Source organism: Trichosurus vulpecula, chromosome 4 (genome assembly GCF_011100635.1).
Source record: "Trichosurus vulpecula isolate mTriVul1 chromosome 4, mTriVul1.pri, whole genome shotgun sequence".
NCBI classification, from domain to species: domain Eukaryota; kingdom Metazoa; phylum Chordata; class Mammalia; order Diprotodontia; family Phalangeridae; genus Trichosurus; species Trichosurus vulpecula.
This window is the reverse complement of record NC_050576.1, coordinates 195,349,012-195,363,577: the sequence shown is the minus strand read 5'-3', so window position 1 is coordinate 195,363,577 and position 14,566 is coordinate 195,349,012. Positions and strand designations below refer to the sequence as shown.

The following is a 14,566-nucleotide window of genomic DNA, read 5'->3' as shown; positions in this document are numbered from 1 at the left end:
AATCCCCCTTAATACAAGTGACTTCCCTTGGTTGATTATCTCTAATTATTCCTGTATATAACTTGTTTGCCCACAGTTGTGCCATAGTAAGCTCCTTGACAGCAGAGACTGATTTGTTTGTTTAGGCTCTCTTTGTATCCCCATCATTTAGCACATAGTAGGTAATGACTGGTTGTTGGCACATATTAGGTATTTAATAAATGTTTGTTGATTGATTTTTCAGTGTATATAAAGAGCTTTGCAAATTTCACAGTGCTATATAAATGTCAGTTTTCATTATTACTTATTAGGGCAGGATGAGGGGATGGACATGCCCACAGGCCTCTTGCTAAAAAAAACCAAAACCAAAACCAGGAGCTTCATTTTGTTAAATGGACACAGCATCTACTGATTGGTCCTCCTGTGTCCCACTGACTGAAGGTTGTATGGATTGGCCACTGAACATCATGGGCTATGAGAGTGATAGAAAGGCTCCATACTTCTCCCTCTTGGGCCAGCTTCTCTTGGGTCGAGTCCAACACCAGCTCTCCCTTTGACTTCCAACTACTGAGTAAGGATTGACCATTTCTCTACCCTCCCCCCAGAGCAATGGTTGCTAGAATTTCAGTACATAGTGGTGAGAACATCTGTTTGCTTAGGTGAGTCTGAGCCTGGACCTCAAGTCCCTGGCGGCTTCTTCTATTTTGTGTTTCTTTCTCTCCACTCAGGTAACTGAGCAAACACCCAGAGAAATGGATGTTTCCAGCCCCAGTGGTAACCTTGTGGGTTTGAGAGGTCAGGAGTTCCTGCATCTGTGTTGGCAGCTCAGAAGGATCTGCTTCCTGCAACTCTAATACTTCTCAGGAGAGAAAACAACCACAGGTGACATCATTCTCAACTTGACGGGACTGAATGGCTGTGCCTGGCTGGCAGAAGACCTGGACCCTGTGAACTGCTTGGACAGAACAGTTATGAAATGAATGTGAAATATCTGTTCGGAAGTTCCACAAAGTTGCCTTTATCTTCCAGGAGAATATAATAAGGATGCTTGTTTTTATGTTTTAAGCATTGGTTAATGTGTGCTTATGAGTCTTGTGTGTCTCAAGCACTTTTTTTATGGTGAGGGAAATAAATACCTATCCTATACCTGATATCTACTTTGTGCGTTGAGTACATTTTCTACATGGGGGAACCTGTACTATCCATCTCCAGAGAAAGAACTGGTGGAATCTGGGTGCGGATTGAAACATACTTTAAACATTTTTCTTTATTTTTCTTGGTTTTCTTTAATATTTTGACTAATATGGACTAATTTGGGACATAATTGGACATATTTTGACTAAGGCAGAAATGTTTCGTATGAATGCATATGTATAACCTATATCAAGTTGTCTGCCTTCTAATGTGCAAGGAGGAGAGGGAGGGAAGAAGAAAATTTGCAACTCAAAATTTAAAAAAAAATGTTAAAAATTATTTTTACATGTAATTGGGAAAAAATATTAAGAAATAGAAGGGGGAACTCATTCACCTTTTAGGAGAAGTCCTAGACATGAGTCATACTTTGTTTTAGAGATCTGCCCTGTGATTTGAAGAGGGGAAGGGGAAGCTGAGGAGGGAGGAGAGGCAGCATGGTCGTCCCTCTCTCTTTGGGGTCAGGCTTCCCTAGGACTGATTGTGGTCCCTGGGAGTCCAGGGCAGGTGAAGCTCAAGCAAAGGTGCATGAGGACCAATGAGAACTTGCTATCATCTCAGCAGAAGGAAACACCTGAGAAGAACCTATCCTGATGATGGAGTCAGGGCCTATGTTCCATGGGATCACTCTCACTACATTATCACTAACATCAAGGAAATATTGCACTGGACAGTCCTAAGTTTTAACTTCCCATCCTTTTTGACCTGGTGTCCTGACCTGCTAAATTTAGTCCCTCCTTGGGTTCAGACTTTATGAAAGTACTAACCAAAGTCAGATCTTTGCCAAAGATGTGACCAAGGCAGATTGTATTCATAGAATGTCAGAGCTGGAAGGGACCTCAGAGTAGAGTGAAAAGATTCTGCCCCAACCCTAGGGCAATGGTCTAGATCATCCATTAGACATATTTCCCCCTCACCGACCCTTCCTCAATTTCCCTTACCTTATAGCAGTGTCGGAGCTTGAGGTCAGAGGCCCAGCCCTGGGGGCAGGAGCCAGTGAGGCTTGGTGTGGGGTCAGGGCCAGGCAGCTCGGGTGTCACTGGGGTACCCAGGTTCTGGCGACAGATGTACCGAGCCCGGAATGTGGTGCAGTTCTTCACCTCCCATAGACCCATGGCACTGCCGGTGGCCAAGGCCACACACCCCCCTCGACTATAGCCTGAAAAAGGGGAGGAGAGAAAACACAGGTACCTTCTAAGGTTAACTGCTCCTCCCTCCCTTCCTCTCACTGGTCACCAGATCCCTAGGTCCCCAGGGTCTTCCTGGGCTGGAGGATGGACAAGGCTCTTACTGCCACAGCGACGCTACATGCAGGCACAAGTGGAGGTGTCCTCCTGGCAAGGGGAAGGGCAGGGGGAGAGGGCTGGCTATCTGCTACCTCCCTTCCCTACAGTTCCTAGGGGAGCAAAAAAAGAGCTGGCAGAGGAAGGTACAGAGGTAGAAGAAAAAGAAAGGGAGCTTACCGGGCTGGTCCCTGTTCCAGTGGGTATACATGACCTCATCCCCACTGAGCCAGTGAAAGGAGCCTGTCCCATTGATGTCCTGAAGGGCTGTCCAGAAGTATTTGCCATCCCAGCTGTAAATAAGGCTGCTGACATAGGCTTGTTCAAACCTGGGTGTTGGGCATGAAAAAGAACAGAGAGGAGAAAAGGGGTGAGAGACTCAGAAGCCTTCTCAGAGCTCAGGGACCCCTCCCTACTTCCCCTGGGTTCAGAATTCTCCTGCCCAGCCCCAGAAATATCCTCCATCTGAAGTGAAAAAAAGGAGAGGGGCAACTGGGTGGCACAGTGGATAGAGTACCAGCCCTGGAGTCAGAAGGACCTGAGTTCTAATCCAGCCTCAGACACTTACTAGCTGTGTGACCCTGGGCAAGTCACCTAACGCCAAATGCCTCCAAAAGAAAAAAAGGAGAGAAAAAGGCTTCTGGGTTCCAGAATGGGAATGATAATTATTAATGAATTGATAGAAGATTCCATATCTTTCTTTTCTCATCCAGCCTGAGAGGAAGGGAAAATAAAAACACTCTCTCTGTCCTACGCAGTTTCCCTCATGACTCTTCTCAGACTTGAAGGGGGCCAACCCACCTTGTGGTGGAGTGGGGTGGGATAGGGTGGGGTAGGTGGGAAGGGGTAGATATTCAGATTCTCTCTTGAAGTTTCTTCCTGCTCTAAAATCTATGACAGTAATTGAGAAACCAACCACAGGCCCTTGAAACCTCAGCCATGAGCTGCGAGGAACATAAGCAGGGAGGCTTTTAAAATGAATGTTTCATCAGTGTTGTGATTCTGTCTGTCAAGAAATGCATTCATCCTTCCCGGGACACTGAGATGGAATGGGATGAGATGGGGCCTGAGGCCAAACATGCCTCTACTTCTGTTTCCACTCAGTAGAAGCTTGGGCCTTGGCAGGGATCTGCTCCCATTTAATGACACCAAGAGAATGTCTAGGAGGAGCGGTGAACAGGACAGTAAGGAATTGGGCAGCTACGTGGCACAGTGGATAGAATGCCAGGCCTAGAGTCAGGAAGACTTATCTTTGTGAATTCAAATCTGACCTTAGACACTTACTAGCTGTGTGACCCTGGGCAAGTCATTTAACCCCGTATGCCTTGATTTTCTCATCTGCAAAATGAGCTGGAGAAGGAAATGGCAAACCACTCCAGTATCTTTGCCAAGAAAACCTCAAATGGGGTCACGAAGTCGGACACAACTGAAATGACTGAACAAGTAAGGAAGTACCAAAGCTCTCCTTCCATCTCATTATGCCCCATACCTATTGGTGATGGTGACCAACGTGGCACCTTGGTCCATGCACATCCGGCGGGCTTCACTGTAGGTCACATAATCTTCTCCCAGCCAATAGCAAGATGGGCTATGCCAGGTCCAACCCTAATCAGAAAAAGGGAAAAGGGAAGAAAGCTGGATCTAAGGAATTGCCTTCCATTTATGGGACCCTATCTGCCCTCTTCCTATGGGACATATAAAGTATACAGGGAAGGAAGGCTAGAGCAGAGTCTGGGCCCTATAAACATCTTCTCCTGGCCCAGGACACAGCCATGGGAGAGGAGAGGAGAAGGAAAACAGAACTCTGAATAAAACCAAATTTAGATGAATAAGATATCATAGGGAGAGAGGGTCATGAAGTGAAGGAGACAGGAGACAGGGCAATCCGTAGGCAGGAATGAGAAACAGAGAAGAAAGAGGATGGGAAGGTGGCACAGTGGATAGACTGCCAGGTCTGGAGTCAGGAAGACTCTTCTTCCTGAGTTCAAAACCAGCCTCAGATACCTACTAGCTGTGTGACCCTGGCAAGTCATTTAACCATGTTTGCCTCAGTTTCTCATCTGTAAAATGAACTGGAGAAGGAAATGACAAACCACTCCAGGATCTTTGCCAAGAAAACCCCAAATGGGGTCACAAAGAGTCAGACATGACCAATCAACAACCACAGGAATACTGTTTCCTCTCTCCTTGCTGTTCCAGGGGTGGCACTGGGGGCTGATATTATGGGACCTTGAGAGGGACCAGGGAAATCGCAAAACTTAATAGACGATCTTCTGTTACATGATGGAGGATGAGTGAAGAAAGGGGGGACCTGATGCTGCAGGGTGCCCTGGTGGAGGGGAAGCTATGTGGACCAGCTGGGTATCTGCTGAGTTCTTGTGGCGGGGGGAGCGGTATTAGGAGCTTCCTAGAATCAGAATACTCAGCTCTCCCTATTACTGCCTCAAGTCACCCTGAAAGAGAAGGGTTAATGTCCTCACTGCACAGACATAAAAAATGAGTCTATACCTCCAATTCCAGGGCTGTTTAGTGGCCAAGACAATCCCACCTCGCCCCACCAGAGTAAGGCTACTGGGGCTAGAAGACTGTGGGTGGGAGAGACCATGGCTAGAGTGCTCCCCCTTACTCCTGAGGCCCACTTCCCCTCATTCCTGACTCCCCCAACACTACACCCCTCTGTTCCCCTTCTCACTATCCCAAGTCAAAACCTGTTCTTTGTCTGCAATTTTGAGTGCAGTAGGAGAATCTGGAATAGGGAGAGGGATTCATTTTCTTCTCTCTCTCTCTCTCTCTCTCTCTCTCCCTCTCCCTCTCCCTCTCTCTTTCCCTCTCTCTCGTAATGCAAAGGAAAACAGAGTGAGCAGCCAAGCTGGCACTGGGGAGCCAGCTGGGGAGGAATGTGGCCTCTAGTTCCGGCAGATGGAGCCTCCTGTGGCCAAAACCCCACAAAGTTTTCTTTATAAGAGGCCCCAGAGCCTTGGCTGCTGGCTCTCCCTCCCTCTGCATCCCACCCTCCCTCTCTCCTCCCCCTTGGCTGGACCCACCCATGGTGATGGGAGGAGGAGCCTGGGAGACCAGAGACTGGGGATGGGCAGAAGTGCTGAAAAGTCCATCTCATCAGTCTGAATTCAGATGGCATGGGCAGGGAGGGCCTTTATGTTTGTCCTCAGTGAGAGGGTATTGGCCCCCTCAGTTGTACATTCTTTCCATCCATCCCCTTCTTCATTCTCTCTGCCTTCCCCCAATGTGGAAGGAAGAGAGGGCCTCCACAGAAGTTAGGGTATTACCCTTCAGTCCCCCTTGAGATAGTTATGTGTACCTGAGTGGTGCTGTCTGGGAAGAAGACAGAGAAATGAAGGGAAGCTCATAGCCCCAGGGGGTATAACCTCTGCCCTTCTTACCCTCCTAATAATGACATTAGAGTGATTAGAAAGTAGGGATTGTCCAGTGAAACGCTGTAAGATTCTCTTTCCCCCTCCCCCTGATGACCCCCCTTCAAAGACCTTTCCTGATCTAGGTTCATTCCCAGAGGCTACTCCTGGAGCATCCTCACCTTCCGGCATCCATGATCTTCCTCTGCCGTCCCCAAGCTAACCTGGCCTGCCTTCTTGCAAATGGATGGTAATGACTGGTTGCAGGGGCTATCATTCCAGCGTCCCTCCTAGAAGATGGTGGGAGATAGCAAGCAGCTCAGCCCGATCCTCCACACTTCCTCCAATGTAGGAGGAAGCCCCCAAATGATGGCCCATTATTCCCCATACCCCCAACCCAGGCTCTCCCATACCCCCAGAGACCCTTGGTTCTAGGCCTGACTGCCACTGATTCACCTGTGTATCCCATTGTACTTAAAAGGAATATTATGTATATACCTTTATCACCTCCAATATCTGAAGGCTATTTCCCAGTGGTCAGTATTAGTAGGACCCATTATTCAAGAGCCTAGAATTAGGGGTCAAGAGACCTGGGTTTGATTCTGTCTCTGCCACTTATGGTGTGGCCCCAGTTCATAATTCTGTGAATTGTTGGCATTGGCATTGGTGGGAGGGAATGGGGGAAGTCTCACCGGTCCCCAGATGGTGACACAGTCCTCTAGGCTGTCTCGGAAGTTGTTGGGTTCAAAGGGGTGCCAATGGGTGAACTGTACCAGACTCCCGTCTGACCACTCAAAGTTCATCTGTAGCTTCAGATCATTCAGACCAATCCACAGCTCTTCCACCTCTGCCCCAGTGGGAAGAAGTGACACAGGGAGGGAACGGAGGAGCGACGGGGGAGGAATGGGCAGTGGATGAAGAGGATGAGGAGAGTGGTTAGCCCTCTCAGGGACTGGTCACCCTGAAGGAGCGTGGAAGAGGCAGAGGCCAAAGAGGACCCCACCCACGGACCTCAGTGGAAACTGATCTGAAGTAAATGCCAATGGTATAAAGGACGAGTCCAGGCCTGAGAGTCAGGAGACCTGAATGCTAGTCTTGGCCGTGCTACTGGCTACCTGTGAGATCTTTGGCAAGTTATATCCTCTCTCTGGGTTTCAGATTCCTCCTCTTTAACATGAGAGTTTGTCTGAGATCCATCTCAAACAATCTATGGTTCTTCAAGTCTATGGCTCTTCCTGGGTTGGGCCAGGGGATGAGATGAAGAATTCCTTCTGATCTGGTAACTAGTGCAGGGATTTGCTACTTTATTTATGTCATGGCTCCCTCTTTGCAGTCTGGTGAAGCCTACAGACTCTTTCTCAGAAACATTTTTAAATGAATAAAATGAAATAAATAAGATTATAAAGGAAATCAATTATATTAAAATATGGTTACTAAAAATTAAAAATAAATTTGCAGACTCAATGAAATCTATTAGATATCCCATGGATACCACGTTAAGAATACCTATTCTGTAAGATCTCCTGTCTCTCACTCCCCTTCAGGACCCACTTTGCCAAAAGAAGGGAAGGGAGATTAGAAGTAGGTCTAGAATATGTATGGTAATCTTGGGGAATTCAGGATAAGTGGGCTGATGGGAGTAAGGGGGAGCAGGGACAGGGATCAGGATGTATTCAGTAATCTTGGGACATTAAAGATAAAAGCATTAGGATACAGGCTATGTTCAGTAATTCTGGGACATTCGAGATAAGTTGGCTGGAGGCGGGGAGGGGGGAGGTGGCAGGCTACTCACCTTGTTTTATTTGCTTGGTGATGAATTCAAGCTCTGCCAGACTGTGGATACTGAGAAGGTCCCCACCCCCCCTCAGACACGCCTTCTTGGACTCATGCCAGCTCCGTTTCTCTTGTAACAAGCGGTAGCAATGGGATTGGAAGGGCCGCCAACTGGGCTCACACTCGACCTTCACACCGGTCCAGGAGTCTGCAAAGACAAAGGATAGGGAAGCATGTACCCTAATCCTCCCCATCCCACTCCTGGAGATGGAGTGCCAAGATCTTCTCATCCCTTAATCAAGAAAACAAAAAACTCCATAATTATTCCTGGGAGCAGAGACTGTCTTTTGCCTCTTTTTGTAACCCCAGCAGTTAGCACAATGCCTGATGCATAGTAGGTGCATCATAAATGTTTATTGGATAAATGAATAAATGAATCTTTAAAGCCAACAAGGAGAGGCAGCAGGAAATAATTGTTTTGCCCTAGCTGGCCCCCAGCCCTGGAATGCACTTTACCCTCCTAAAATCTCTTCAAAACTATGCTCCAAGAATATCTTCTACATGCAGCCTTTACTTATACCCAGTGATAGTGAGTGCCCTATTTCCCACCCCCCAAAATTTACCTTGTATGTATTTGTATATAGGATACATAGAGCAGAGATTCTTAGCCTTTTTTGTGTCACAGACCCCTTTGGCTGTCTGGACAACAATATGTTTGAAGGGGAGTAATGTTTAATAAGGCTGGAAAGACAGGATGGAGCCAGACTGTGAAGGCTTTCAAATGCTGAACAGAAGTTTGCATCTGATCCTAAGTCACTGGGAGTCACTGGGGTTTAATGAGTAATGGCATAATACAGTGAGCCACCTAGAAGCAACTTTGACAGCCACCTAGAAGACGGATGGGAGAAGGAAGAGACTTAAGGAAGACCAAAGGTCACTTCAATAAGCACAAGCAAGATGTGATGAGAGCCTGGACTGGGATGATGGTTGTGTGAGTGGAAAGAAAGGGGCAGGTACAGGAGAAGGTGTACAAGGAGAATCAAGATTCAGAAATTCATTAAAAAAAAAAAAAAAACCTCATGTCCGTTCCCTGGGTGTTTAGTATGTGCCTCTATGTGCGTATCTTCACTTCTATTAGAATAGCATCTCCTTGAGGGCAGAGACTATGTCTCTTCTCTTTGTGTACCCAGCAGTTGGTCCCTGTGGTGTTTAGTATACAGGAAGCATTTAATGAATGCTCATTGGTTGATTGAGATGATAACTGAATGCAGCCTATGAGATCATCAAGAATGAACAGAAAAGGGAGAAGAGCAGAGGGCACAGGAGCATAAGGAGAAGAGTCTTTCTGTTAAGCACCTTATTATGTGCCAGGCACTGGAATAGATGTTACCTGATTTTATCCTCATGACAACCATGGGAGGAAGGGATTACTCTCCTCATTTTACAGATGAGGGGTAAACAAAGGTTAATTTTACTTGCCCAGGATCAAAGTAGAGAATTTACTCAGTACTTTGAACCACGTTAAGGTATCCCTCCCTCCCCCCAAGCCCAGCTCCTCCAGGAAGCTTAATTCTAGATCCTAGATTAATTTCAACTCACTCTGATTGCTCAATATAATATCTTCTACTTTCTAATGTGTGTGTGTGTGTGCACATACGTGCACACACACACACACACACACATGTATATACACACAAATGGAAATCCCTTTCCTGACTTTAAGATCCACTGAAACTGGGACATTTAAAATTGGTTTTAAGTGGTCTCTGTTAGAGCAGGGTGGAAAGGTGAAGGAAGATACATTCTAATAAGAATTAGAGGAGAGGAGAGAGGCAGTGGATGGGCCTGGTCAGGTCATGGTGAGTCAGGGAGCCTGAGAAAGATAGAAAACAGGGGAGTGCCAGCTAGAAACAGAAGCAACCACCCTGCTTCACCCTCTCCCCAGTCCACCCCAGCCCCTAAGCATAGAAAAAGGCTGCTCCAGATTGTACAGGCTGAGGCTTTGGGTGTATCCCACTGACAGAAGAACTTTGCAGGATGCAGGAATTGTCATATGGGGTTGGGGATGGGGAGCTTTTCTGATTGGCCAGCTATGATGTCATCTTTCCACCTTAAACAGGCTCCTCCTCTACACACACACACACACACACACACACACACACACACACACACACACACATTTCCTCCTGTTTTTTTTTTTGTTTTTTTTTTTTGCATTTAGGTCTGCTGGAAGGGCAGGGCTCAGGGATCTGAGGGACTTAGAGGGAGGCAGGCCTCCAGGCCTCCACTGATGCCTGGAGCATAAGACACCTTGATTGAAAGAAGAGAGAAGGCTGGAAGAAGCCAAATGAATAGCAAAGGGTGATAAGAAAGATGGAGTGCGAAGGGAGGATGAGGAAATCGGATTTCACAAAATCGCCTACACTATTTCTCTTGGGCAAAATTCAGCAGGGCTGGGAGATCTGTGCCCAGATGCAGACAGGGCTCTTTGTTGTTGTTCAGTCATTTTGAGTTATGACCTACTCTTCATGACCCCATTTGGAGTTTTCTTGGCAAACATACCAAAGTAGTTTGCCATTTCCTTCTCTGACCCATTTTACAAATGAGGAAACTGAGTTTAAGTGACTTGCCCAGGATCACACAGCTAGTAAGTGTCTGAGGCCAGATCTGAACTCAGGAAGATGAGTCTTCCTGACTCCAGGTCTGGCACTCTATCCACCATACCACCTATCTGCCCCTAGTTTTGGCATCAGTAAAGGGCAACTCATTACCCCCACCCCAACAACAAATCTTAGACAACCCACTCCACATTTTGGACTACTCTAATTGTTAAGAAGTTGGTTGGTTTGTTTGGTTTTTTCTTTCATTGACAACTGGATTTTAATCCTGGCTCTGACAGGATTGACCTTGCAACCACAGACAAATCACTTAACTTCTAGACAGACAATCAATAAATTTTTATTAAATGCTTCGTATGTGCCAGGTACTGTCCTAAGTGCTGGGGATACAAAGAAAGGCAAAAGACAATTCCTGATCTCAAGGAAAACATGCAAACAACTCTATACAAACCAGCTATATACAGGATAAACTGAGGCTGACCAAGAGATGATCACTTTCTTCAAGCCTCAGCTTCCAGCTCTGTAACTTACTCCAGCTCATAAATCTATTGCTGGAAGCACTGTCTGACAAAAATCTAGTCCAACTCCCTCTTTTTACAGATAAGAAAAGCGAGACCCAGGCATGCTGACTTGCCCAGTGTCACAAGAAGTAGTAAAGGGGCGGGGTGGAGCGGCATGGGCTTTGAACCTGGGACCTCTTCTTTTAGTGTCTATGTCCTCTCTCCATTGTACTGCAGAAATTCCAGGGCTGTTTCAAGGAAAGCCCTTTCTAAACCTTAAAGTGTACACACACACACACACACACACACACACACACACACACACGTATGTACATATACATGGAGAGAGAGAGAGAGAGAAGTGCGTGAATGAGATGATGTACATAAAGTGCCTTGAAAACCTCCTCTAGAAATATGAGCCATGGTGATGATGACGGCAGCTGCAATTCTTAGGTCCCAGACTCTGGATTAGAACACAAGGGGAAAAACCTGAGAGAATGGGGCAGGGATAAGGGCAAGACTTGGAGGGTTCCAGGGGAGGTGATGATGGTGTCTACATCATCCACAGGGGAAGAATCCTTAAGACCTCCACAGAGAAGTAGCTTTCTTATCCATGGGGCTAGGGAAGGGTGGCTGCAGAGGCCAAGTGAAATAGGATTTGGAAAAACATACTGAGGGAACGGATGCTCTTAGACGAGAAGGAAGTAAAAAAAGCCTAAATCTATTTTGGGCCTGCCCCCAAAGAGAGTTGGAAGAGAAGAAAGGAAACTGGGGACCAGGAGCCCCTTACCTGGTGTTGGCCAACTCAGTCTTTGACTAGTCACTAAATTAGGGAGAAAGAGCCTGAGAGGGGAAGGAGATAGCAGACCATAGGGGAGAAGTTCCAATCACTGGAAAGGAGTGAGAAGCATTGAATGAAAGGAGAATAGGAAAGAGGATAGACAGGGATATGGATGCTGAAGCTGCCACCTCTGTCCTTGCTGTTTCAGGGGAGGCGTTAGGGGCTGACATAATGGGACATTGATAGGATCAGGAGAGAGTCTTAAGACTTGTAGATTAATGTAGGATAGGAAATCTGTTCTCTAGAAAATATACTGACTTCTATGCTTGTGTGTGTGTGTGTGTGTGTGTGTGTGTGTGTGTGTGTGTGTGTGTGGTTTTTTCCTCCTTTGTTTTCTAGTATGAAAGTTCTTTTGGAAAAATTCCATTTCCAGTTGAACCAAGTTAATAATGGATTTTTCCACCCTTGAGACATGCACAGAATGCTTTTTGATTCATTCATTCATTCATTTATTTGGCGCTGCCCCTAGGGACTGGGTATGTCAGGTGTCAGCAGGACAGGCCAAGCTCCAGAGCCCTCAAGAGAAGCACAGATGGACCCAGAGTCCAGGGAAGGCAGAGATAGGATCAGCTGTGGACATTGGCCCATTACCACCTCAGCCATCCCCTGGGAGGCACCATTGCTGCCCCAACCCTTTCCTTCCTCTTAAGTCCATGCTCACCAGGCTGAAGGGAGGTCTCCACTGTGGCATTGGGCTTTTTCTTACACACATAGGGCAGAGCAATACTGCAGTCCCGGTTCTGCCAGCCACCAGATGACTCTGTCCGGATCACCCCACAGTTCTCCTCGCTGGGGTTGTCTGGCTGATCTGTGAGAGAGAGAATGACACAAAAAGAGACAGAGAGGAGAGGGAGGTAAGAAAGGAGAGAGAGTGGGGGGAAGGAAGAGGAAGGGAAGGAAGAAGAGGGGAGGGGAGGAGAAGAAGAAGGGGGGAAGAGAGACTCCCCCCAGGAAGGGAAGAGCTCAAACCTAAAACCCTAAATCCAAGAGACGCCCCCCTTCTCACCCACCTCCCCACCAACCCCATCACCATCAGACTCCATATCTCCAAGTTAAGGAATAGAAGGGAGAGTGATAGTTCCCCCCAAACCAACTTAGGCTCATGAGTTCTGGAGAGTACAGCTACTAGATTCAGTGCCCTCTCAAGGCATCTTCCTGTCCCCTAAACCAAACCCAAAGAATCCACACTGCTCCCTCTGCCAACTCCTCCTCCAGGCTGGTGATAGAAGGTTGCCTAGACCTTGCCCCATGTTGGAGGTTGGGACTAAAGGCATCAGCAGGCCTAAGGGTATGGTGAGCCCCATGTCAAGAAGCTTTGGATTTAAAGGACCTAAATTCCAGACCTGCCTCTGACACCACTTGCATGATCTTAGACAAGTCATTTCTCATGGTTTAAGCTTTCTCTTCTTTGAAATGAGGGTTTTGGATTGGATGACCTCTAAGGTCCTGTCCAGCTCTAGCTCTATGACCCCATGAACTTAACAGGCTATATAAACAAATTGTTAAATTGTTATCTTCTCAAAATTCATTGGAATTAGGCTCGATGACCTCTCAGGTGAGTCAGACCATGGAAGAAAGACACATGAGACAGGAAGGGTGAGCCACTGAACTTCTTTTAGGAGATTAGACGAGGCTTGATGAGACAGCCTGGAGACACAGCCACCAGCACACAAGGCCCAGATGTTAATTATGCTGGAACAATGGCAGAAGAAATGGGCCCGTGTCTTAGTCGGCACTGTAGGGAGAACATTTGCTACCACTCTTCACCAGGATCTCCCTACTCCAGAACATCACAGAGTGGGAGGTGAGTAAAAAGAGAAGGACCAGACAGAGAGATGGCTGTAGGGGCAAACCCTTCCAAACGCCCATTCTCTCTGCTAATCGGCTACCCACCTACGCGCCCAGGAAAGGAGTCAGGAGAAGAGTTACCTAGCAGGGAGAATTCTGAGACCTGACTTAAACCACAGGGGAAGGACTTTGGGGTGGGAGAGCAAAAGATGGGAAAGGCAGAGGGGGACAAGGAGGTGTCCTCCTGCCCTGTTTCTTCTTCTCCGACAATAGGGCCGGACCACGGTTTCACCTCCTCTCCTTTGACAGCCCCAATAACAGGTAACATGTATATGGTGATTAAAAGTTTGCAAATTAATTTACAAACTCTACTTCATTTTATGCTCACAACAAGCCTGGTGTAGTGGGGGCTATTAATATTCCCATTTTACAGATGAGGAAACTGAGGCAGATAGAGATTAAGTAACTTGTCCCAGGGTCACACAGTTAAAAAGTGTCTGAGGTTGGATTTGAATTTAGCTCCTTCTGATTCCTGGTCCAGCTCTCTATCTACCACACCGCCTAGCTGCCCCTCCATACCTATATACCCTTAGGTTATTGCCCATACGGAAGAGAGAGTACAGTACTCTCCCCTTACAAGAAAGGAAGAGGGGGTACTTTCTCTGGCACTCAGGGGGCCCTACGCGGCCGATGGATGTGGAGGTCCGAGGCCTTACCACTTTCCCAGTTAAGATACTTGAGGGGAGAGTTGTCAGACCATTGCCAGCCACCACTGGTGTCCAGATCATTAAGTCCAATCCAGAGCGTAGAGCTGTAGCCAGTGAGCAGTCCTGGGCACAAGGCCAAAGAAAGGTGAAGGAAGTGGGAAGAGAGGAGGGAAAGGGGGGAAAAGAAACAGGAATTAACGTCAACAAAGGTTCCTACTATGTACAAGTCCCAGACGCAAAGGCTATAGAAAAACACGTAAAAGATTTATCCTTCTGGGAAGGAAATACACCCCTCCCTCCCCCAACAAAAAAAAACCAACTCCAAGTTCACAAGTGGAAGAAAAATTGAAAAGGAATCCCAGGCACATTATCGTTATCAACATCATGTATATTATTAGTATTATTTCTGGTCATTGTGGGTTGGTCCAGGCCTATGATTTCACTGATGTGGGCAACTCCTCCTACCAATGTCCATGGGCATCGTTCTGCATCAGTTCTTCAATTTAGACCCTTAG

General features: G+C 47.0%; 1 protein-coding gene across 1 annotated transcript in view; it reads right to left on the bottom strand.

Moving 5' to 3' along the window:
* Window positions 1-14,566, bottom strand: part of MRC2 (mannose receptor C type 2) — a 93,052-nt gene that overhangs the window by 19,926 nt on the left and 58,560 nt on the right. Inside the window, exons 5-12 of the mRNA XM_036754617.1 lie at window positions 14,061-14,174; window positions 12,218-12,364; window positions 7,617-7,805; window positions 6,517-6,671; window positions 6,007-6,114; window positions 3,943-4,058; window positions 2,634-2,782; window positions 2,112-2,329 (exon numbers count right to left, since the gene is read on the bottom strand). Of these exons, the coding sequence (XP_036610512.1) occupies window positions 2,112-2,329; window positions 2,634-2,782; window positions 3,943-4,058; window positions 6,007-6,114; window positions 6,517-6,671; window positions 7,617-7,805; window positions 12,218-12,364; window positions 14,061-14,174 (1,196 nt within the window). The remainder of the gene's footprint in view (window positions 1-2,111; window positions 2,330-2,633; window positions 2,783-3,942; window positions 4,059-6,006; window positions 6,115-6,516; window positions 6,672-7,616; window positions 7,806-12,217; window positions 12,365-14,060; window positions 14,175-14,566) is intronic.